This window comes from Rattus rattus, chromosome 15, assembly GCF_011064425.1.
Source record: "Rattus rattus isolate New Zealand chromosome 15, Rrattus_CSIRO_v1, whole genome shotgun sequence".
Lineage (NCBI taxonomy): Eukaryota > Metazoa > Chordata > Mammalia > Rodentia > Muridae > Rattus > Rattus rattus.
The window spans coordinates 78885828-78908803 of NC_046168.1; the positions used below are offsets into that span (position 1 = coordinate 78885828).

The 22976-nt window shown below is 42.8% G+C and overlaps 1 protein-coding gene across 1 annotated transcript in view; it reads right to left on the minus strand.

The window, feature by feature from the left end:
* Positions 1-22976, minus strand: part of Sncaip (synuclein alpha interacting protein) — a 136190-nt gene that overhangs the window by 50330 nt on the left and 62884 nt on the right. The window contains exons 2-3 of the mRNA XM_032885561.1: positions 20179-20281; positions 8454-8526 (exon numbers count right to left, since the gene is read on the minus strand). Coding sequence (XP_032741452.1) covers positions 8454-8526; positions 20179-20235 — 130 coding nt within the window. The 5' untranslated portion in view covers positions 20236-20281. The remainder of the gene's footprint in view (positions 1-8453; positions 8527-20178; positions 20282-22976) is intronic.

The following is a 22976-nucleotide window of genomic DNA, read 5'->3' on the forward strand; positions in this document are numbered from 1 at the left end:
TCTTTTTTAAATTCTATGAGACATCTACTAAAGATACCGAGTGGGTTGTTGAAAAGAAGCTGGAAATTAAGAGTAGCAGGTAGAGGGGATCTGCAAGAGACTGGGAGACAGAAAGGGTAGAGGGTGGCCCTAGTGAATATTTAGTCACACTTGACTGTTAGCAGTTAAGTAAAGAAGAATAAGGGGCTGTCAATGTGTTAGGAAGGAAACCAGGAGGGAGGTAGCAGTGGTCAACAGGTCCTAATACTTCCATGATGCTAAGAGTGATGAGATTATCAAAGCGTCAGTAGATTTCATGGAAGGAAGCAATGACTTTCTGTACTGAGGCAACTCACATCGGAGATGCTCAAGGCTAATGGATATAAAGAACTAGAGGCATGGTTTTCCCATAACTCTTTAAAGCAGGGTGATCTAAGGACTGTTGGGACTGCAGGATGAGTTCAAGGTCGGCTTGTATAATCCAGAGGTTTACTCAAAATATAAAGGAACAAGGTAGGAGATAAAACCCAGTGGCAGAGCAAGTGCCTAGCACATGCAAGGCTCTGCTTTCAGTCCTTAGCACCGCTATGTGCTCTCCCCACATTTACACACACAAAGGGAGAAGAAGGAAAGAATCCTCAAGAATTTCATGAGGAGAAAAAGAATAGGGAGCTAGGACATAATATGGTTTGTTGTGGGAGGTGTGGGTATAATTCAGATCTTCACTGTGTCATCTGGAAATCTTTGGTTATGAAGCACTTAAGTAGTTGGTGGCACATGTCTAAATGATAATAGTTTTAAGATACTGACTTAAACAAAACATTATGACACTAACCCATCTGTTTAGTGGTAGCTAGTCCATGAGGCTACTAGAAAAAAACAAAGTTATGTATGTGATTCACTTTATATTAATGGATATTAATGGTCTAGGGAGTCAGGTATAGGGGCCTAAGGAATAGAAAGGTTCCTTCATTGGTGAAAGGACAAACCCTGCAAAGGAACCTGACAGATTTGAATGACTGATGTGTCAAGAAGGAGGAGTGACATCAGGGAAGCTTGCTGGTCCAGTAGCAAACTACTCTAGGTCCTCCATGGCCACGGAAGAATTTCCCATTTCTCATGACCATCTTTGGAAACCATTATCTGTTTTTTAAGCTGAGAGGGACATACATGACAGATAGTAAATTTTTGAAGAGAGGGTTGTGTCCAATTAAGAGCAATGGGTCGGATTCCAAGTGACTTAGGTAAAAGTTCCTTACATTTGATTGCATAAGTCCATAGCCTGTGACCAAGTTTGTAAACTGTAGGTTCAGAACCTGGCTCTGGGGTGAGGCTTGAGGGCCTGCACAGACTCAACATAGGTGATGCTGCAAGTCCCTGTGCTGGTCCTGTACCACACTGAGAGGAGAGGCCATGCTGAGCAGATGGCGAGAGCAGTCTTTCAGCTATGAGGATTCTAGGATTCTATTACCTGAACACTTCTTAGATGACTGAATTCCTCCCTCCCTCCTTCCCTTCCCTCCCTCCCTCCCTCCCTCCCTCCCTCCCTCCCCCCTCCCTCCCTCTGTCACAGGGAGGGAAGCTTCAGAGTTTCAGATAGCTCAGGCTTGCTTGCGTCTCTACTTCCCCAGTTCTAGCTAGCATTACAAGCTTGCACTTCCATGCCTGGTTTATTTAGCAAGGGTAGAACCCAGAACTTCACGCATGCTAGGCAAGCACCCTACTGGTTGAGTTGTATTTCCAACTCCAACCCTATGCCCTTTTACAGGAGAAACAGAACAGAGGATGTAGACACAGATTGAGATGGGTAGACAGACAGCATCTAACACTGGACAAGTGGAGGATGCCAGAGATGGGCTGAAGCTTACAAAGAACGCCTCCCAACATACACTGGGTTAGGATGGCGTGCTGGGGGTTGCATCTCCTGAGAAAGTCTCTGCAGGGCCAGGCCCTTTTAAGAGGATCTCTGCATGTGCTCAGCTTGCTCTGTCTGTGCTGAAGTTCCCGTCCCTCCCTGCCTGCCCAGTGGTTTTCTTTGTCCCTCTGCTTTCCTGTCCTTCCTTGATGCTTATTTCCCTGCATCCATTTCTACCATGAACTTCCTCTAATGACCAGTTTGGTGGATAGGAGTTCCTTAGACTCCAATAAAAATAAACCAAGTGATTTGGACAGGGTGTGTGTGTGTGGAGGGGGTAGCTCCACTTTTACAGGAACATTCTGTGGGCCACTCACAATGTTGGCATGTGTGCAAACTCTGTGGCAGCAAAGAGAGCACCGGGTGAAATTGTTCTTATAATACAGGCGCAAAAAGGGTCTGAGGGGAAAAAACCTTGAAAAGATACAATTGTTTTAATGGCAAGGTTAATTATGGTTTTATTTAATTTTCATATGTTGTAAAATGACATATCATACCACTTTTATAATTTTATATTTATAATTATAAATATTTGGTTTATAATTATACTATTATTAAATAAAGAAAAAAAGTTTATTTATTTGTTTGTTTAGTTGTTTAACGAGTCTCACTGTGAAGCCCAGGGTAACTCTAAACTCCTGATCCTTCTACCTCAGCCCCCTGAGTTCTGGAATTACAGCCATGCCTAGCTAAAACGATTATTTGATGTGAAGCACCCTCACTTGCTTACAAAGTTTTACTGTTGTTAAGTAGGCTGAGATTTTAAAAGTATTTTGATCTGTATCATATGAAAGTGTTTATTTCCCATTTGTTAAAGATCCATTTTTAAAATTATGTCTATGCCCGTGTATCTGTGGGGAGGGTATGTGCATATGAGTACAGTTGCCCACAGAGGCCAAAAGAGGGCATCAAATCCTTTGGAGCTGGAGTCACGGGCCATTCTGAGCAGCCAGAGGTGGGTACTGGGTACTGAACTCAGGTCCTTTGCAAGAGTAGTCCTTGTTCTAAGTCACTGAGCCATTCCAGTCCCCAACATGATTTTTTTTTATTGAACATTTAGAAAATCCATTCCTCTGTTCTTTGGAGTCTATTTTATGTGACAGCAAGAGAAATGGATTAATCTGCAGACTTTTTGAAATCGAAACTGCCAAGCTAAATTTCACTTTCATGCTTCTAACATCAGACCTTTATATAAATTGGAAACAGGAGGTTTATATACTTAGCAACATTAACTGTGTCATAGCAATGTCTTCAGGATACATTTGATGCCAATTTATTATTTTAGGTGATGGCTAAACTCCTTGAAAATCTTCAAACACCGTGTAAGTGTTTGTTTTCATAGCTTCAGGATTTGTTACAAAACTTTGCAGAAACAGGGTCTAAAAATATAACAAATTTGCAATGCATTTAAATACATACAAATGACTTTTACAAGGAACCAAGTTTTGGAAAGAAGAGTTTCTTTTATCCGATGGTCACAAGCGTGACGACTCCTATTATCTGCGCATTGGAGTCTTTCAGAATCTATTTCAGGGCTATTGGACGCATGTTTACCACTGCTGCATAACTGAGGCTTACGTTCCCAGATGCAGAGCTGAGTTAGTAATTGTTTGCCTTCCTGCACAAGGAAAGTATACAGTGAGATTAGCAGATTTTATTTTGAAAGAATCACAGGACATTTACGGTAGCATGGATTTGAAGCAAATGCACATTTGAATATCTAATTAACTTAAAAGAAACTCAAAATCAATGAAATTGGATATTTTTTGAACACCATATGTTGTCATTATGCATTTTGTGCTCATTTGAAGATAACCATAGAGTTAATGCTCACTGGCTTGGAGTCACAGATATTGGGCAGGGACTGCAGGCAAACATTCCACCAATTACTTCCCTTATTAGATGTGAACATTTCACACAGATCTTACCCTGCTGCTAACCCTCGCCTCACACTGCTTGATATTCACGGTTCCCTGAAGTAAATTACACCTCAGTTGACTCACACCCATGGGGGCAGGGGGCCCAGAGACAGTCACTTGCTGACTCAAGGATTTTGGGCAAATTATTAATTACAAGTCTCTCTCCTCATCAATAGAGTGGACATCATAATGGTCCTTCCTCAGAATTATTTTGTGGAGATATTTACAGAAGATTTGGTACCATTTTGGTGCCTGGAATTAGGAACCTCTAAGGAATAACTCTGAAGCCTTAGCAGCACCTGCATGGCTCCCGCACACCACAGGGAGAAAATGTTCTCGAGCTTCCCACTTCTCATTAACTTCTCTCCCTCCCGCCACCTGAGTATCTTCTTCACACTCTCTTCTTTCTCACAAAAATCGAAGCCTAGCCATTGTGTAGTGCAAACAACGAATAATCACTTGATATATTATTCCTGTTAGGGAGAAAAACAAGAGTCCAGTAAGAATTGAGTCCTTTGGCTAAGAGAAGAGCATTCTGGGGTGGACTCTCAGGTTGTGATGAGCTGGGAGAAGGTTTAGCAGAGCTCAGAAGCCTCTGACAGCACCGAGGCAGTTGCCACTCATGCAGCACACGGTGCGAGCCGGCCCAGGTGCAGGGATGGAGGGAGATGAGCCTTGGGCTATATGTCTGCTGAGTGCTTTAAAGACTGTATCCAGGGCTACCATTACACACAGGGGGGAAGTGCTTCAGGCTGGCTGAAAAACAAGAGCTAAAGCACAACTAAAATACAGACAGCTCCACACTCTGAAGCACTTCTGGTCCCAGGCCATTTGAGTAAATGATGGTCAGTCTGTGAGAGGATTTTACAAAAGCTGGAATCCTGGTGCTCCCTGGAGAGTCTGGCCTCACTTCTCCCATCCTCCTCCCCAGCTGTTTCTTAGTTTGATCACCATTTAGCAGCCTCACTGCTTTTCTACCCTTTCCAATTCATCACCAATTGCTCATTCCTTCGTTTTCAGCCCTCTTTGCCGGCTTTCATGGGGGTGGGTCACCCTAAGATTCCGTCTCGATTGTCAAGTTGATGTGATTTAGGCTAATCTGGAAGCCAATCTCTGGCACATCTGTGAGGGAGTTTCCTTGTTCGGTTAATTAAGGTCGGAAGACTCATCTTAACTGCAGGTGGCACCATTCCCCGGGGCGGAGGTCCTGGAATGGATGACAATGAGAAGCACCCACTGTCGTCTCTCCCTACTTCCTCTTGGCAGACATCACCTGATCAGCTGCCCCGACTTCTGTGCCTTGGTGGACTGTATGCTCAAACTGAGAACCAGAGGACCCCACCCGCTGAGGTTGTCGAGTATTTTGTCTCAGTAATAAGGAAATTAATACATTTCCTGGGATCCCGAATACTCCTCCCTCCGAAACCCCACACGTCTTTCTATCACAGTGGTTCTCAACCTTCCAAGTGCTGCGACCCTTCAATTCCCTCATGTGCTGACCCCCAACCTTAAGACTATTTTGTGGCTACTTCATAACTGTAATCTTCTTGCTGTTACGAATCGTAGTGTAAATATCTTATATACAGGATATGTTATGTGATCCCTGTGAAAAGATATTTTGATCCACAGGATGAGAGACTATTACATCGGCCCATGCTGTCTTATGGTTCTGCGATGCTCTTGCCTACTTGTATGTTCGTGTGTCATGATATAAGCTTGATATGAGCTTCAAGAGCACAGGAACTTCTGTATTGTCTTATGTTTGTTTGTGTTCCATGTTCTCCATGTTTGGATCAAAGACCACACAACACACATTGTTGACTGAATAAATGGGTGCATTTGCTGAAGGACTTCTTAACACAGAGATAGATGTGAACATCTGACAATCTTCCCTGAACAGAAAATGCCTAGCAAATTCGACTAATGTTAAGAGAAACACAGGATGTATTTCAAATGACAGAGGGTTTCGGAAGACTTTCCCAGGGGAATGCTCCATTCCAAAGATGATGTGGACTTCTCTTGGTGGCCATGGTAATTTCTTCTGCTACCTGTTTGAAAAGGTAGATATTTGCTAGCATTTACAAAGAAACTTCTCTGTGATTGACAGAAGAAAGACTGAGTGGAAGAGTTAGTTCCACGTGTGGCTCTTGAGATATGTTTGAGAAAGTCTCTATTCTTTTACAATCCGGGTCTGAAAACTTTATCATGTTCTGTAAGTCCACAGAGAAGCCTATAGCTATCTGTGATAAGCCTATAGCTATCTGTGATGCTAAGCCTATAGTTACAGTGACGCTGTGTACCTTGGCACTTGTCTTTTCATTCTCTTTTGTTAGGATCATTCTTTGTCTATTAAAATCTGGATTCCACGCCTCCTAGTGATCCTTCCTGTTGTGTGTACATGCATGTGTGTGTGTGTGCATGTGTGTGTGCATGTGCATATATTGTCCCATCAAGAGGTCTCTTCTCTTTAGTTTCCTATCAAACCTATTTATTGTTGACTGCCTGGGTCACTGGCTGGGCCTTTGCTCTTGGTAGAGTCCGAAAGCCCATGCTGGATTCTTCTTCCACCACAGGAGGAAAGTGCTACAAGTCAAATGGAATGGAATAAAGCAGACCCACGATAAAATCCTCTGTTCCCTTAACTTGGTAAGGCTAGCTATATCATAGAGAAAAGAAATTTACCATTTAATAGGTTAACAATGCTGACTTGAAGCGTTTTGAAACATTAAGGTTACACTGTTGCTTCTTAATACAGCTACCTAGGAGATAGCATATGTCATGCAAAACAAGACAGAATCTACTGACTGACTTCCTGAGGCGGGATTTCCAGTTTCACAGCTTAAGTTCCGCGTGGTTCTGAGCAAGGCATTTGATGGTTCTGTCCTTAGGCTTGCCCCCCTATAGCATGAACATCCCACCACGTAAGTGCTTATGGTAGGTACCTAATACATCAGCAGCACTTAAATCAGCACCGGTGAAGGGTTTGCTCTTGCCTGTCTCTTACTCCACACCTCCAATTAAAGAATGAATGAGAAGTCTTCCATCTGCAAAGTGCCCACTGATAAAGTGCAGGATCTGACCCTAAAAATAGCCCACCATGATTGGTAGCAGTTTCTCCTTTGTTTACTGATGACTACTTCAGGATCAAGTCATGTAGCCGACACATGGCTGAGTTCTGACTGCAACCTAAGTCTTTAGACTCTGAGGCTGGTGCCTCCATTCTTGCAGGGTGTAGCTGGTGCCTCTGTGCGGTCATTTTTCATATTTTTGAACAAAACTGTTGCTTTAAGGAGCTACATCCTTAAAGGCATTAGAGGCAAAAAATCCCCTGTCCAACATAGCACAAACTTATGTCATTTTAAAAGTAACATCTTTGTGCACTCTTTGAAAATTTTTATATATTTACAGAATATATTTAGATCATATCCATCTGCCATTACCTCTCTTCACACCCCCACAACGCCCTTTCTTCTATCTCCAACCCTCAGGTTTACGCCCTTTCTTTTTCAATAGTTTAGAGCAAATGAAAAATTTCATTTGAATTTAAAGCTAACTCCTGTGATGTTCCTGACTCACTTTCATGTATTACCAACTCTCTCTCCTCTCTCTCTCTCTCTCTCTCTCTCTCTCTCTCTCTCTCTCTCTCTCTCTCTCTCTCTCATAGAAATAAACAAACCCGTAAACACTTTTTTTTCCTCTGTGTCTGCTGAGCAAAATATCAAAGCAAAACAAATGGCCCAGTGGAAAGAGTTTGTTTTCCAAGTCCTTTCGGTTGGTAATTCAGAATTCTAGTAGCTGTATTGGAAAGATACTTCTATTTATTTTTAAACATCATGCGCACAATTTAAGGATTATCTTAAGTCTCCTGCCAAACATGTTTCTCAAGCCTGGTGTTGCTATTAGGAGAGGTTCAGCTTGGCAAGGTTAATAGCGACGCCTTTGGGTAATTATATAGACCAAAATAATGAACACCGTTTCATAGTTTAATATCATTCCCACCAATATACTTTTTTTCTGTTTTCTTTTTCTTTTGCCCATCACAGAGAGAAAATCAGAAGGATTTAATTTAATTTACAGGGAGAAAAACAACACTAAATGTACTTTTTTCAGTCGGGGGATGGGGCAAAGAGGAAAAGGCCAGCCAGCTGGTTTTCATCTATCTGCCATAATTCTCTGTTTAGTTTACACTATTAAACTCCAGCGCCTTGCTTTCATCTTAACTGTTATAGTATGCCTTACTGCAGATTCTAGCATGTAGCATCCTGATAGGGTTTCAGACTTTGGCAAAGCACCATCCCTCGCATTGGTTGTGGCCATATGGGTAGTAAATGCATCCAGCATTTTTTCATTGGCGCCTGCATCAATATGTTTCGCCACCACTGCTTTCTTGAGTTTTCAGCAAACCACTGCGGATACTACGGTTTGAAGATAGCAAGAGGATCTCTGCTGATTTGTACACAGCCAGGTCCTTATTAGGACCTCCTGGTCCTGTAGATGACCCGCCCACCCCATATCTGTTTGTTGAAGGTGGTAAGGAGGTAGTGGGAGCAGAGAAAGCAGCAGAATGTGAGAGGAACCAAAGCCAGGGAAACCACTTTCCAGGAGCTTCTCAACCCAGGGCGACCAGAAGAGTGACCTACCTGGTCTGTCTTCGTTCTGTGAGTCACATCTTCTGCACAGTGCTGGGATGGTCTTGAGAGATGTGACTGAATACTGAATGGGACGAGAGAGGAAAGACGGTGTAAAACAGACATTTGAAATTAAGGCATTCGTTCAAATCATCCAGAAACAAAACAAAACAAAACTGAACACAAGGAATGAGACTTGAGTACAAGATGAACATTCAGGAAGTGGACCTCATTGCACCCTGAAGGCATCCTGAGCTCTGTCTACAAGCACCTCAGCAGACACAGGTTATAGATCGAAGCTTGGCAGCTCTTAGGAATAGAAAGAGGAAGACATATCCAATAGATTCTGTCTCTCATTATTTCCAACTGAAAGATGTCAGAATTATCAGACCTTGAATATTTCCTGAAGATACTATTTGTTTCCTCAACCCTTGGAGTTAGCTACAGGAGAGGGAAGGCTGCAGGAGGAAAATTTGGCTTCCTCAACATCCAGGATAAAGGAGACACACCTGTGCTGGTGTGGACCACACGCAAAAATCCAAAGCTGGGGCTGGACAGATGGAACAGTGGTTAGGGCGCTCACTGCTCTAGCAGAGAAGGCTGGATCAGTTGCCAGCACTGTCATGGTGGACCACAACTATCTGGAGCTTCAGTTCCAGGGATTCCAATGCCCTCTTTTGGTCTCTGCAGCTGGGGACTCTCATGCAATGCATTTACTCATACACATAAACTAGATAACATCTTTTTGTTTTAGGTCCCAACAGTTACCATGCGCTGCAGATTTTACTGTGCCTATAGGCTCCGTGGCAAACATACTGAGATTATGTCGTAAAAAGCAAGAGGAGCACGGGTCTGTTTGGAAGCTCTTCTCTTCCAGAGACAGATTCGTATAGATGGAAAGACAACGCCTTTTAGTCTCTGTCCCAGCCTCAGTCCAGGGCTGGCTATCAAGATAACAGATTGTGATACTGGAGGCACAAAAATCAGGAGAGCCAAAACACACGTAAATCAATAGCCATGATTTATGGGGTCTCCATTTTCATACCTATCAATCTGTCTCGAGAGAAGGGTGTTTTCAAACAAAATAAAGAGAATGAATAGAATATAATAGATTGGAGCCTTAATCAAAGCTTAAGTCAGACTATCTTCAGTAATGCTCACATTTTAATCCCTAAAATACAATTAGCTCAAAATATTTTGCTCTGTGTCTCTAGGAACAACAGGCACCTATCATGAATTACTTCTCCACTGCAAAATCCTGGGCGACCGAGAAAAAAGAATAATTTAATCTGGAAGAAAAATGACCTGGGGAAAGCCATTAGGATTATTCTAGCATCACAAGTGAGGACCATATAATTAGAATGCATTTTTCAATGCGAAGGCACTTCAGTTGGTGTGATGTTGATAGATAGACCTCCCGGGCTCCCACAGCACGTCAGCTAAGCAAGACAGAGGGAGTAGGAGCTTGCCGCTACTGTCGCTTTGCCAACTGCCTATCACAAACAAATTAAATTTCCAGTATTTCTAAATGAAAAATGAAATCTCAGAAGGCTAATTAGAGGAATTATTCTTACCTGTCTGATGCAATAACATCCTGTTTGTGTAGCCATCCCTCGGAGACTACAGGTGCTTCGGCAACTATGCTACACACAGATGGAGGGGGCGTGGCTCTTACCCAGAACTGAACCTAAGACAGTTTTCCCTTTGACTACATCACGCTTATGCAATGTGCGGGCGTGTGTGCCTGTGTGTGTGTGTGTGTGTGTGTGTAGAGGGGGGTCAGGGATAATTTAGGTGGAGAAGCTTTATCTTGTTCATCTTGGTAGTAACAAGGTACATTATATTCCTGACCAAGTGTGAGCTCTCTAAGGAATCTGGTAGTTTTTTGAAACCAGCTGGTGCAGGTTATATAATTACACAGTCTATAATTCAATTAAAATTAGGCCTTTGTTTAGGTTGCTGTACCCTATGAAACACCCTTTGGCGAAGTCTCACCATCTTTCCTGGTTTCTGCCCCCCACAACTTCAACTCAGGTGTTTCTCTCTCTCTCTCTCTCTCTCTCTCTCTCTCTCTCTCTCTCTCTCTCCCCTCTCTCTCCCCCCCTCTCCTCCTCCCCCTCCTCCTCTCTCTCTCTCCTTCTCTCCCTCCCTCCCTCCCTCTCTCTCCCCTCTCCCTCTTCCTCTCCCTCTCTCCTTCTTTTCCCCAACCTCTCCTGCCCTTTTTGGCTTTTCCCTTAAGACAACACTTTAAAAAAGAGAAAATTGATTGATTATATTTCTATATAGGCAACAATACATTCAGCAAGGATTTTTCATTGTGCCTAAAAGATATATACTCCATTAAAACAGGTCAACCGATGTCTTCATCGCAGACACATGTATCCTAATCGTCGCCTGAAAACCAGACTCACTAACATCTCAGCTTTATCAGCTGAAGTTTCAGTTCTCCCTCTTTGCTGCAAAGTAGAAAGTGAGCTTTAGCTTGCTTTAGGCTGCTTGGCTGGCATGTAGAGAAAATATCACAGCAGAAGCTAGGCATGAGGTCAACACACCTGTAATCCTAGCTCCTGGGTGGCAGAGGCAGGCAATATCAGAGTTCCCAGCCAAGCTAATCTCTCTCTATAGCAAGTTCTAAACCAGCCAGGGTAAGGCACACTGAGACTCCATCCTAAAACAAAACAGCAACGACAACAAAACCCCAAACAAATCAATCAAGCAACCGACCAACAATCAAAACCAACACAAGGAAACCAAAAGAAAACAGAATCAAGGGGGGTGACATATGGTCTGTGGTCTTGCCATGGTAAAAAAGGACGTTTTTCTTTTCATGAAGGCATACATTTGAATTCTTCACATCACAACCACTAAGAAATAATGACCCTGAAGACAGAGTGATGAGCTACTCCTCGGAATAGAAATAAAAAACTAAGAAAACTAAGAAAAACAATTAGTGTCAACTAGAAAATTATGTAGTTTTGGGGAATTCTCAGAATGCATGGAATGTCAAGTTCAGCTGTGACATTGTCTGTGCATTCAACAAATATTTCATTTTTTATAAAGACCCAAAAAGAGAGTAATTTGAGGACTTATTTCTCTAAATACCAACACTGCCAGGGAAGACTTAATGCAGCAGAGTGATTTAGAGATGGCTGTGTTGTGGTTGAAGGAAATGCACACAGGAAACGTGTGGTTTACAGAAGCAACTTGCATTCTCATTCTTGCCCAGTTGAAACTAAGCCCATGACCAGCACGTCTCTCTTACGTGCATTGTGCCACCATCTGGGAGCTGCAACGGGAGGCTTCCCAGACTGATGTCCCAATTCACAGGACAGATGGTCTTTTATGCGGAACTGTCAGATGGCTAACCTAACTCATTCATGGGACAGTTACTAGTAGTAAGTCCTGCCACGTTGGGTGGAGCAAACCAAGATCAATGAATCTCCCATCTGTTTAGGCTCCAACCCAGACTGTGTAGCCTGATCTCTTGATGCTGTTATTTATCCTTGGGTGATGCAAAGGAGACAGGGTGTTCAGTTATCTGAGAGGCATTTGTTTTCCTTTTACTGTTTTCTCCTAATACCTTCCTTTTCTTGAATCCTTCCAGAGGTTATTGGCTGGAGAAACAGCTCCTTCAATTAAATCTTTACTACTCCACTATGTTTCAAGAACTGGTAAGGTTGACCAACTTCCCCAGCTGCTTCAATGCCCCTGAAGAACAAAGTCTCTTCCTCAGTTCCTTTAATCCTGGGGTCCTTCTCGTCTGCAACGCTCCTTCTATAAAGTACCACTGTCCCATAAAATCAGCATACACTCCAAGAAGCCCCAGGTTAGCCCTTAGTAATGTTACTCTTTTCTACCCGCAGGAAATGTCTGCAGTGTCTTCACCTTGACTCTTTCCTCTGCTGAACTAGCAGTTCCCATATGCAAAAGAGCAAAAAGACACTCTCTTTGACTTGAAAATACACATGGCAGATAGGGGAGATTAACTGCCTGAAATATCAACATGTACACATCCTGGGCACGATCCTGGAATCTTCAAAAGTTTAAAAGCTTTAAAGTTTAGGTAGTTAGGAGGAATTTCTTCTGAGCATTCATACTGGCATTAGAATTTAACAGTTTCCTTTAGTTCAAATTTTAGTCGAGTATGTCTCTGTTTCAAACCCTGCAGTGACTGTGCAGGATGTGTATAGGACATGGGAAGACCCTGACCTTTGTTTGGCATAAGATCAGCCTCACCTTTTCCTTGCATTCGCTTCTTTTTGCAGCAACAGCACATATGGTATAGTCCCCCACCTATTAGTTTTCCTGTGTATTTTTGAATGCTACGCTGTTTACCCAGAATGCCATTCCTCTGTCCCATTTCAATAGGAAAACTTTCATTCTTCCAGCCTTGGCTGGGCATCATCTCCACAAAATTGCATGTGACTTTGAATGCAGAATGACTGTCAGCATTCAAAGTGTGCTCTCTGGACCAGTAGCATCATGCCTTCCAGGAATCCCTTGGACAATAGATTCTTACGAACCATTCTAGAGCTACTAAATCTGGTATGCTTATGTTGGTCCAGTCATTGGCCTTTTGCAAGGCATCCAGACCATTCAACACATATCAGAATTCATCTTAATTCCACACATGGCATTCTCTCTCCATATTTATATAAATGCCTTCATTGCTTCTTTAAGGTGATAGAAGATATTTTAGTTACCTAAGATACTAGGCACTTATTGAACTGTATTAAATGAATCCCTTTGAGTAGCCCATGATGACTTTAGCGGCCATGATGACAACAGTTAATATTTATATAAAAGTAATCGTAGGACAACCTATAATTATAAATCTAGCAATGCAGCCACAGCATTCAAAAGAACAAAATCGGGGTTGGGGATTTAGCTCAGTGGTAGAGCGCTTGCCTAGCAAGTGCAAGGCCCTGGGTTCGGTCCCCAGCTCCGAAAAAAAGAAAAAAAGAAAAACAAAAAAAAAGAAAAAAAAGAACAAAATCCTCACTCTATTAACATGACCTCTGGCAGTTGTCCTTTTTGCGTAAGGACAAAGATTTGGAGCCAGAAGATCTGAATTTATGCCATGGTTCCAACATTCATCATCTCTATGGTTCTGGACAAATAAATTGTTTCCTATCTCTGGAGCCTGTTTTCCTCATCTGTAGAACACAGGTATGCAGACAAGATAACAAAGCTGGAGTTATTTTGAGAACTGATAAGTGCTCATAAGATGTTTGTCTCATAATATGTTCTAGCATGTTTTCTGTGAGACTTTCCTTCCCTGTCTTCATTACTGTTAGGATTCTAAGTTCAGGAGAAGAGAGGAGCAGGAATGAGCTGGGGCTAGAAATGAAAAGGACTGTGCACTCATCTACCTGTCTACCTCACGCAACTCCTCTTAACTCTTTCCTTGCTTAACGGAGTTCGTAGGTGAGGGGACACTGAAAGTTTGCTTCCCAAACATGCAGTTGTTTGGGGCCAGACAACCTTACTTATGTCAGGCCACAGCAGTCAGCTTTATCCACTTGCCATACAGCCCAGCAGAAGTCATCTTCAATGAGATGGCTACACATGTGGCTTCTGGAGGCAAACTGTCCACATTATATCCAGACATCAACATGTTCTTGGTAGTCTCAGTTCTTTAATCCCATTGGTAGAACCGAGTCATTTCAATGCCAAATAGAGTGGGAATGTGAAGACTCTAAGCTAACACTGGGATCCTGTCTGGTGTCCAGTAAGTGTTCAGCAAATGCTAAGTACCACAATCTCTTACACTTTTCTAACTAATATGTTAAGCCTACATAATAATAAATAAATAATAATAATATATAATAATAATAAATATTAATAATTAATAAATATAATAAAAATTATAAATGATGAAATAATTAAAGCACACATTTATCTTGCAGTCGGGTAGCTGGCCAGCCGTGGACTTTGTCAGTGCTTCTCTAGTGTCAACTGAGTCATGAGTCAATCGTCACTAGATACACAGCCGAGCAAGAAGAGTAATTGGTACCAAGATGTTGACTTGCATGAAGTTAACCTGACAGTTCATAGTTATAATACATATGTTACAGTCTGTGAAACATAATAGCTTATTTGCTGTTATAAACTCTCTGAGAGTACCAAGTTTATACTATTTTTCCAGACTTAGAACCGTGCCCAGAACACTGTTGATGGTTAATAAACACTTGCTGACTAGATTGGCAAAATAGTTATCTATGAGCAAGAAGTTTGTATAAATAATCTGTGTGGTCAGTCTAATAGATACTAGAACAATCTGGCAAGACTCCTAGGGCCAAGTTCAGAATAAGAGGAGGCAAATTAAAAGTTAGCTGTTCTTTAAATTAAAATTAAAACCTAAACTTAAATTTAAAATGTGGGTGCTCTTTATTCTTGGGAATCAATCTCTACTAAAGCTTCTTTTTTTTTCTGTGGGTGTTTGGTCTAAGATAGAGAAGAGGAACTTGATTCAAGTCTTGAGGCCCACTACATATAACATATGACTTCTAGATCAGACAATTGCTATTCAGTTTCTTGGGAGAGACTTAGAGAATAACCGAAATACAGGGCATTTGGTGCCAAAATCAGGAATGTGTTCTTAATACCATGGAGCTAAAGAAGAGGAATTAGAGAACATTTGGACTCAAATGTAGGGCACAGTAAATAAAACTTCAAAAAATGCAGTAGTGTTCTGAATGCTGCTGAAGCCACATCATACTGACTGGCACCGAACAAAGGCTTTAAATATGGACAAGAACGGGGTGACTTCTAGGAAGGGAAGGGCTGATAGGAATGAATCCACATGAAGGTCCTGGTCACCTTCTAGGGAAACTTTAGGTGCAATAAAAGTTAGGGTCTCGCTTGCCTCCCTTTCAGCTGATTGTATTTCTTTATACTCGGAACCAAGCGCCTCACCACCAAGAAACAATTGTGAGGCCTCCAGTACCAATCGGAGATGCTGGTGCATGAGGTGACTAGTCTCCAGGTGTAGCAATGCTCCCACTCAACTAGCCTTCTCAGAGGTCATGATACCCCGGTCAAAGAGTTCTGTAATCAAGTCCTGACCCTGTCACCTTTTATCTATAACCTTGTGAAAGTCACAGAACCCCCAGAAATCTCACTTCTGTCAATGGTGAAAGGGGATGAAAGCAAAAGCAGCTTTGTGAGGCTTGAGCAAGATAACTGACTTCAAAGGCTCCAGTTCTGAGTGTGACGGGGCCTGCGTCTGGCAGATGGTGACTGTGTGTGACACGCTTCACCTACTGACGGGTTAGCTTTTGCTTTATCCAGGCCTGGGTAAATACTATTTTCGAGAACTAAAAGTTGGCTTTCCTTAATAAAATAAGTATGCCATGGTTCAGAGTCTGAGGGGGGTTTGTTTTGATGATAGGGGGGCCTGATTCTCACACCCATAAAGGGCTCTGTAAGCCCGTTTGCAGTGTGAGAAAGGTTTGAACCTTTGTGTTTGTGTGAGCTCTCTCTCACAGGGCTATAGTTGTCCTCTCAGACAGCAGGGTCACAGGGATGTACAGTTTAAACTTTGCACTTTTCAGAGGAAGCCTGTTATTTTCAAGTCTGGGGAACTTCAAAATAAGTTGGTTGCCTTCTGTGTTTTGTCTTATTAGATAGAGACAGCGAGTTCCAGTTGTTTTTTCTATACAAATATACAGCTTGTGTTTTAATTAAAACAAGAACCAGTCTTATGACCAGAGGGGGAAAACCATGAAATAAAAAGCCCAAACTACGTAATTGGGCTATAGTTGGAGGGTAAGAAGGGGAGTTCTAAACCCCAGCATGAGTTTTGTAAACATCTTCTCCAAGTGCTGCCTGGACTTTCCACTCCCCTCTGCCTCTTCATCAGAAAAGAAGCAAAAGGCCCAGCAGAGAGGGGTCTGTGCAATCCAACAAAGCGCACTAAGCACTCTCATGTGGAACTTCCTTCCTCACTGCACTTGTGAGTTAGCACCAGATCGATGCCTTCCTCTCTGAGTACAGAACTTGAATCCTTCTCATTTAGCCCAGCTTTAGCAGCCTTGACCGCCAATGTTCCTAGTTTACGTAAACAGGCCGAGAACACTTGCTCAGTGATTTATGAGTTTGTCCTCACTTTTTTCTCTATGAAATCATTAATGAACAGTGACATTCTGTCATGCTTAGGGTATTAAACTTGATTCATACTGAATTATAATAAAATCGCTATTAGGCTGGAGGGTTTGCTAAGTCGAGCCTTTTTGGCTTCAAGGGGGATTAGGACAGACTTGGACTTCTCGCTTTCCCCGCTGTCGACATTTTGGGCTGGCAAATCCTCTATGTAGGAGGCTGTCCTGTACATTGTACATTCCTGGTCTGTCCCCAGCAGAGCTGCAGCACCTTCCCAGTGAGACAATGAGAACTCAGTATCACCAAATGCTCATGGGTGGGAAAGCGAGGCAGGGAAATTGCTGTTGGCTTGAATCACTGCAATAATCTATATTCATCTGGGAGGAGGCAGGGACGTGCTACGGTGAAGCTGAGCATTCTGGAAACAGCGTGCTTCTGACTAACCGGATGATCCTTGGCAAGGGATAGCATCTCGATGCTTTACTGTCCTTGTCTGTACAAGATGGCTATGTTTCTACTCCATAGAAACAGTGTGAGGATGAACATGATGTTGCCTGGCCTGTGGGAAGCCATCTGTGTTACTAATTGTCTCAGCAGTACCGTGCAATTGCCCCCTGGTCTAAGCTTTAAGGCAGGACGAAGAGCCACTTACCAGGGAAACTTTGGGTGAAGGTATATTCTTACTGATGGAAATCTGGATTTATGGTCAGAGTGGTCAAGTTAGAAAGGCTCCACCATTGTATATCCTGTAACTCAGTTTGCTAAGCACCCTCAGTTATTGCTTAATACATTTTATCTTCCAAGTAGAGCTTCCTAATTCATCAAAATTATGGGCTGCTGCCAGCTGATTCCTCTGTAAATACAATCGCTCCATTGTACTTAAAAAGAAAATCTTGACACCATGCCTGGTCTTTTCCCTCGAGTTCTTTCTCCACTATTGGTCAGATAAATATTATTGTATTATTCATTGAAACAATAACAAAGGCTACTATTTGAAAGGGTAACTCACTGTGTGCCAAGCTAAGTGTTCCACATATATTATCATTTCACCCAAACTTTAAAACGATTTTAAAGTTAGATGAGCATCTCAGGAAAGAAATTTATATGCTTCAAATCATCCAGCCAACGAAGGGCAAGAGAAGCTAGGAGTCCAGGTTGATTGCCTTCAAAGACTCTTTTCTTAAAACACAACCTGGACAGTTGTATAACGCCTACCTCAGAGTTTGAGGAGTCAGGAGATCACAAACTCAAGGCCAGCCTGAGCTACATAATGACACTCTGTCTAGGAGCCTAGCATGACTGTCCTATGAGAGGCTGTACCAGCAGCTGACCGAGACAGATGAAGATACTTACAGCCAACCATTGGACTGAGATCAGGGAGCCCTATGGAAGAGTTAGGGGAAGGAGTGAAGGAACTGAAGGGGATGGAAACCCTTTGGGAAGATCAACAGTGCCAACTAATCTGGACACTAGGGAGCTCCCAGAGACTAAGCCACCAACCAAAAAGCATACAAGGGCTGGTCCAAGGCCCACAGCACACATCTGGCAGACGAGGCTTGTCTAGCCCCAGTGAGTGAGGATGTGCCTAATCCTGTAGAGACTTGATGTCCCACGGAAGTGGGATGCCTGGAGAGGAACATCCTCTCAGAGGTGAAGGGGAGGAGGATGGGGTAATGAACTCTGGGAGGGGGAAGCAGGAGGGGGCAACATTTGGGATGCAAATTATTAATTGATTATTTAATTATTGTTATTAATTAATTAAAATGATACTATGTCTAATAAAACCAAGGGTTGGGACTATAATCAAACAGCCTAGAATGAGTGGTTCAGTGGGTTCTGTCTATAGCATGGCAGGTATACAAATGAATAAACAAAGTGCTTGAAACAAAACCAAAAATGATGACACATAAAGATCAACTCTTAAACTACAACTCTGACACCAAGCCTCAAGAGCTACTAAAAAACTCCTAATGATAATCCAACCTTTCTCTCTTCCAACTCTCCAACAAATTATACACTACCTCTCATGGTTTTGGCTTTCATTCAAGTACAAATACCTTGAGAAGAATAGTTATATAAGAACCACATTCTTAACATTTTCTTAAGTCAAGTACAGTGATACACACACAGACACACACACACACACATACACACACATATATAAACACACAGAAACACACACATACATACACACACAAACACACACTGACACACATGCACACATATAAACACACAGAAACACACAGACACACATGCATACATATAAACACATAGATACACATACACACACAAACACACACTGACACACATGCACACATATAAACACACAGAAACACACAGACACACATGCATACATATAAACACATAGATATACAGACACATACACACACATACACACACACACAAACACACATGCATATTCAGCATGAAAAAGAAGAATCTTACTTCACATTCATCTGAAAAATGACCAATAAAAATTAACTAGAAGCTAAAGGAGGCTGCATAATAAAGACATATTTTTCTAGTTCCAACCTACAATGATCCAAAGCTGTATGAAAGAGGTGATTTATCATATCTATGCCTGCAATCTGTCATGTGCAGTAGGCCTGCTATGCACACTGTGGAGTCCAGCACAGGAATAAACGTCCAGCCAGATGCCTGTCAACGGAAGCTCACAGTTTGGGCGCAAAATCCAGTGGCAACTCAAAGCTCCAGGCCTTGAGATAGAAAAGAAAATCATGTCTGAAGCTGTGAGCTCCTGAGGTGACAGTGCCAACGTGCTGCCGGGTGCCAGAACTTTCCATGGCATGGGAGGAATCACATGCAGCTCTAGGCAAGTGATCTCTACAGTTTGCTCAGGACAAAAGCTGTAATGAGTGGAGAAGAAGCTGGGCATGAGTGTGGGGGGACTGAGGGAGTCATCAGCCCACAGCATCACAGAATGATTAGGACCTCAGCGGTCAGCTGCTTTGGCCTCCATCAAATGTATGTCAGTATTCCCAAGTGGCCAATCTGTGGTTTGATGCTTTCTGTGATTGGGAAATTTCCCTTTATCTTAATATTTATATTGGTTTTGTATATGTGTGTGCGCACATGTATGTGCAAATGAGTGCAGTGTCCATGGAGGTTAAAAGACACCAGGTGCCTGGGAGTTGGAGTTACACACGATTGGGAGCCACCTGATCTGGCTGCTGGGTACTGAACCCAGATCCTGTGGAAGAGCAGTACTTGATCTGAAATGCTCGACCATCTGTCCCACACCCTCTCTTTATCTTTTATCGAATGTCAAGTTGGCTTCAGTGTGTGTTCTTGTGGACTTGAGAGAATGGTAGTGGTGATGTAAGGAAACCAGGAGCGGGCGTTCGTGGACTCATAGCTAATTTGAAAACGATCTTGGAACTTTAGGAACAGAATGTTAAGCAAGGCTGAATGTCTTGCACCCCTTCCCCTGAAACCCAAACACAATTAGATCCCCCAAACCCAATTAGATCCCTCCACACTGTGTCTGTTATAGAGCTTGTTTTCAGTTCATAAATGTAGTCGGGAGAGGTGTGGAAATATAAGACGACACAAAGTGGCTGACAAGTACGAAGGTCGAACACTGAAAACATGGCTTGGAAGGAGGCATACTTACAGAAATGTCATCACTAAAGTCGATTTCATCCAAATCAAGGTATTCAGGGGCTTCCATTATTCTTCTTTGTACATTTTGAGTAAGGTCGAATATTTATAATATCCTGGGTAAGGCAGAAGCAGAAAAAAAAAAAGAGGGCCAAAGGTCAGCTATTTACAAAGAAAAGTATTATCTCCACTTGAACAAATAAAACCAGAAAAGGTAATTGGGTAATAGCATTGCCCAGAGGCACACTTCCTCCCCGCCAAAGCCAAGCTTTGCAAAAGCCTTGAGCTCAGCTCCTTCAGTCCACAGCACCACTCCCCAGGGAGCACCCATAATCCTTTGCTGCACTTGATTTGCACTTATCTTTTCCTGGGCAGTAACCGGGGTCAGCGTTCCCCCCATGATATATGTTAGTTTTCAACAAAGCCTGCACCCTGCTCTCACCTTACCCCGGGTGGACATTTGAACTTTATGGAAAGACAATCTCTTGGAACTGTTAGGGAAACTCTTCAGGTATTTTCTGTGGGTATATCCTTGGTTGATGTGTAGGGAGCAAAGAAGACAACATTGCCATAAGTAATCATGAGGGCACAGGCTAGATACCAACTAATGGCTATTTTAGAATTTAGAATTCCACAAGGGAGATGAGGGAGACAGGGAAGGAGGTGGGGCTGTAAGTCTAGATTTTGAATTGAGTTATTACGATGCCTTCTGCCTTAAGCCGCCTTGTCTGAGAGTGCCTGAGTGGCCTGATGCAGTCACCGGAATGTCCTCAGTCAGCATTTGCCTCGGGGATGCCTGTGGCAATCCTTTAAGTCTGTCAGGGAGAGATACATCACTCGCCGCTTCCTTTCCCATCACTTATCACCGTCGTCAGTGACAGAGGCACCTACGTGTGTGCTAGTCAGGAACAGAAATGGAGATCTCCCAGTGGCGCTCTGGAGAGCCGTTATCCTCTGTCAGCTCTCAGACACTGAAAAAGGATTCTGTTTTCTGCAGCGTGTCTTTCTTATTACACAAATTGTCTTACGTCTCCATGTGTGAGAATTGTAAAGGGTTGGTGCCTGGCTCTTTGATTCTGTCAGGAAGGGGTGCCTTGCTAAATGCAAAAAACTGACTGGACAGTGAAAGTGCATAGACAGATGACAGTGAGCTTCTTCATAGAAGACCAAGAGTCTAAGCAGGCTTTTAAGTTTACACTAATGAGACAGTCACGTTGTACAGCTGTCACTAGCCTGGAACAATGTAGACCAAATCGGTCTCTAACTTACAATGATTCTCCTGCCTGTGCTTCTGAAGGTGACCAGCATGTGCTGTCGTTCCTGGCTCGCTGGCTTATTTCCTTAAAAAGAAACTCTTATCCTAAACACATTCTTGATATTTTGGTCCATTCCCCCGTTTAAATCATTAAAATGGCACGGCAATGCTACAGAAAAACAATTATACCTCAAACCTATGACCCAGTTTATTTCTTCATGTTTCCTCTTCCCTTTCCACATGTATGTGTCACCCACAGTCTTAATTTCAATATAGAACCATCCAGGAACAGATTAGGGCAGTGTTCCCAAACTCAAATGAAGTGATCTATTTGTGATATATGGATGCGGCTCTTCTAAAATTACAGCTTTAAAGAAAAAAAATGAGATCTATAAAAGTAAAATTTAAAACCAGACATCTCGTTATTGATAAAGATCTAAAAACTAGTCATGAAACAAAGTGCTTTGATGTCAAAGCGCTTTACTTCCCCTGTAACCCTCATAGAACATTTCAGAGGGAGACACATGTCCTTGTGACTTTCTCTTCCACACAGTCACAGGTGCTGAGACAACCCAGACCGTAAACTGTCATCGGCAGACAGCCGTTCCTCTAGCTTACATTCTTCCCCCTTGGTCTGCACCCCTCTGATGAACTGTGGATCCTCAGACCATTTCCATGACTTCAGTGAAAAACACACTGATGACACCGTGTGTCACGAGCAGGTACCACCATCCAGTCACACCGTAAACCTTTCTTGGATGGCCCATACCTGCTGCAATTAAAATGACACAAAATGATCCAGGCCTGTGGCATGGGCAGGAGAACGAAATGAAGTGAGAGATTTGAGGTAAGACTGTTTCTTTGCTTATCGTAATCACACCATCTTAATGCAAGGTAGTCCAGAATGGGACAGCAATGTACCAGCACCACAGAGAATACGGAAATACAGAGAGACGATGAAGAAAGACTACACTAAAGGTGGGAACTAGAGATCTTTGAATGCACAGAAATGACCAAGTACAAACCACAGGTGACTACGCCTCAGGCAGCTCGATTAACGTGCAGTTACTGAGTCCGTTCTCCGGGCTCTCACAGGAGAAAAGGCAATGTTCATGCAAGTGTAGCCAAGCCAGCAGAATGCACAACACGAATTGTCACTTCAAAGCAAACCCACAGCTTTTGTATTTGCCCTTGGAGGGTGGGGGTGCGAGTTTTAAACTCCGCAGGCCAGAAGACAGTACAGCTTGGCATTTGGAACATTCCGTTGCTTCCTACAGAGCCATCTCCTTTAGGAAAGTTTGCTTTGTCTGTGACCCAGTTCCTTTTGTGTGGTTTCACAGCTTCTCTCTCTCAAGGGGTCATTCTGGGTGTATTTACATTGTCACTTCCAATGTGTGGAAATCCCCACAGTTTATCCACCCTGGGCCACATTTCCAGTGGTCCTTTTAGTTGTCTCTGTGGTCATTATTGGCTCTCTGCCCTTTCTGGTGTGCCTTTCCACTGGCTATCAGCATCCTCCTTTGAGACATTGGGGGTTGGGGATGATGCTCATCCTC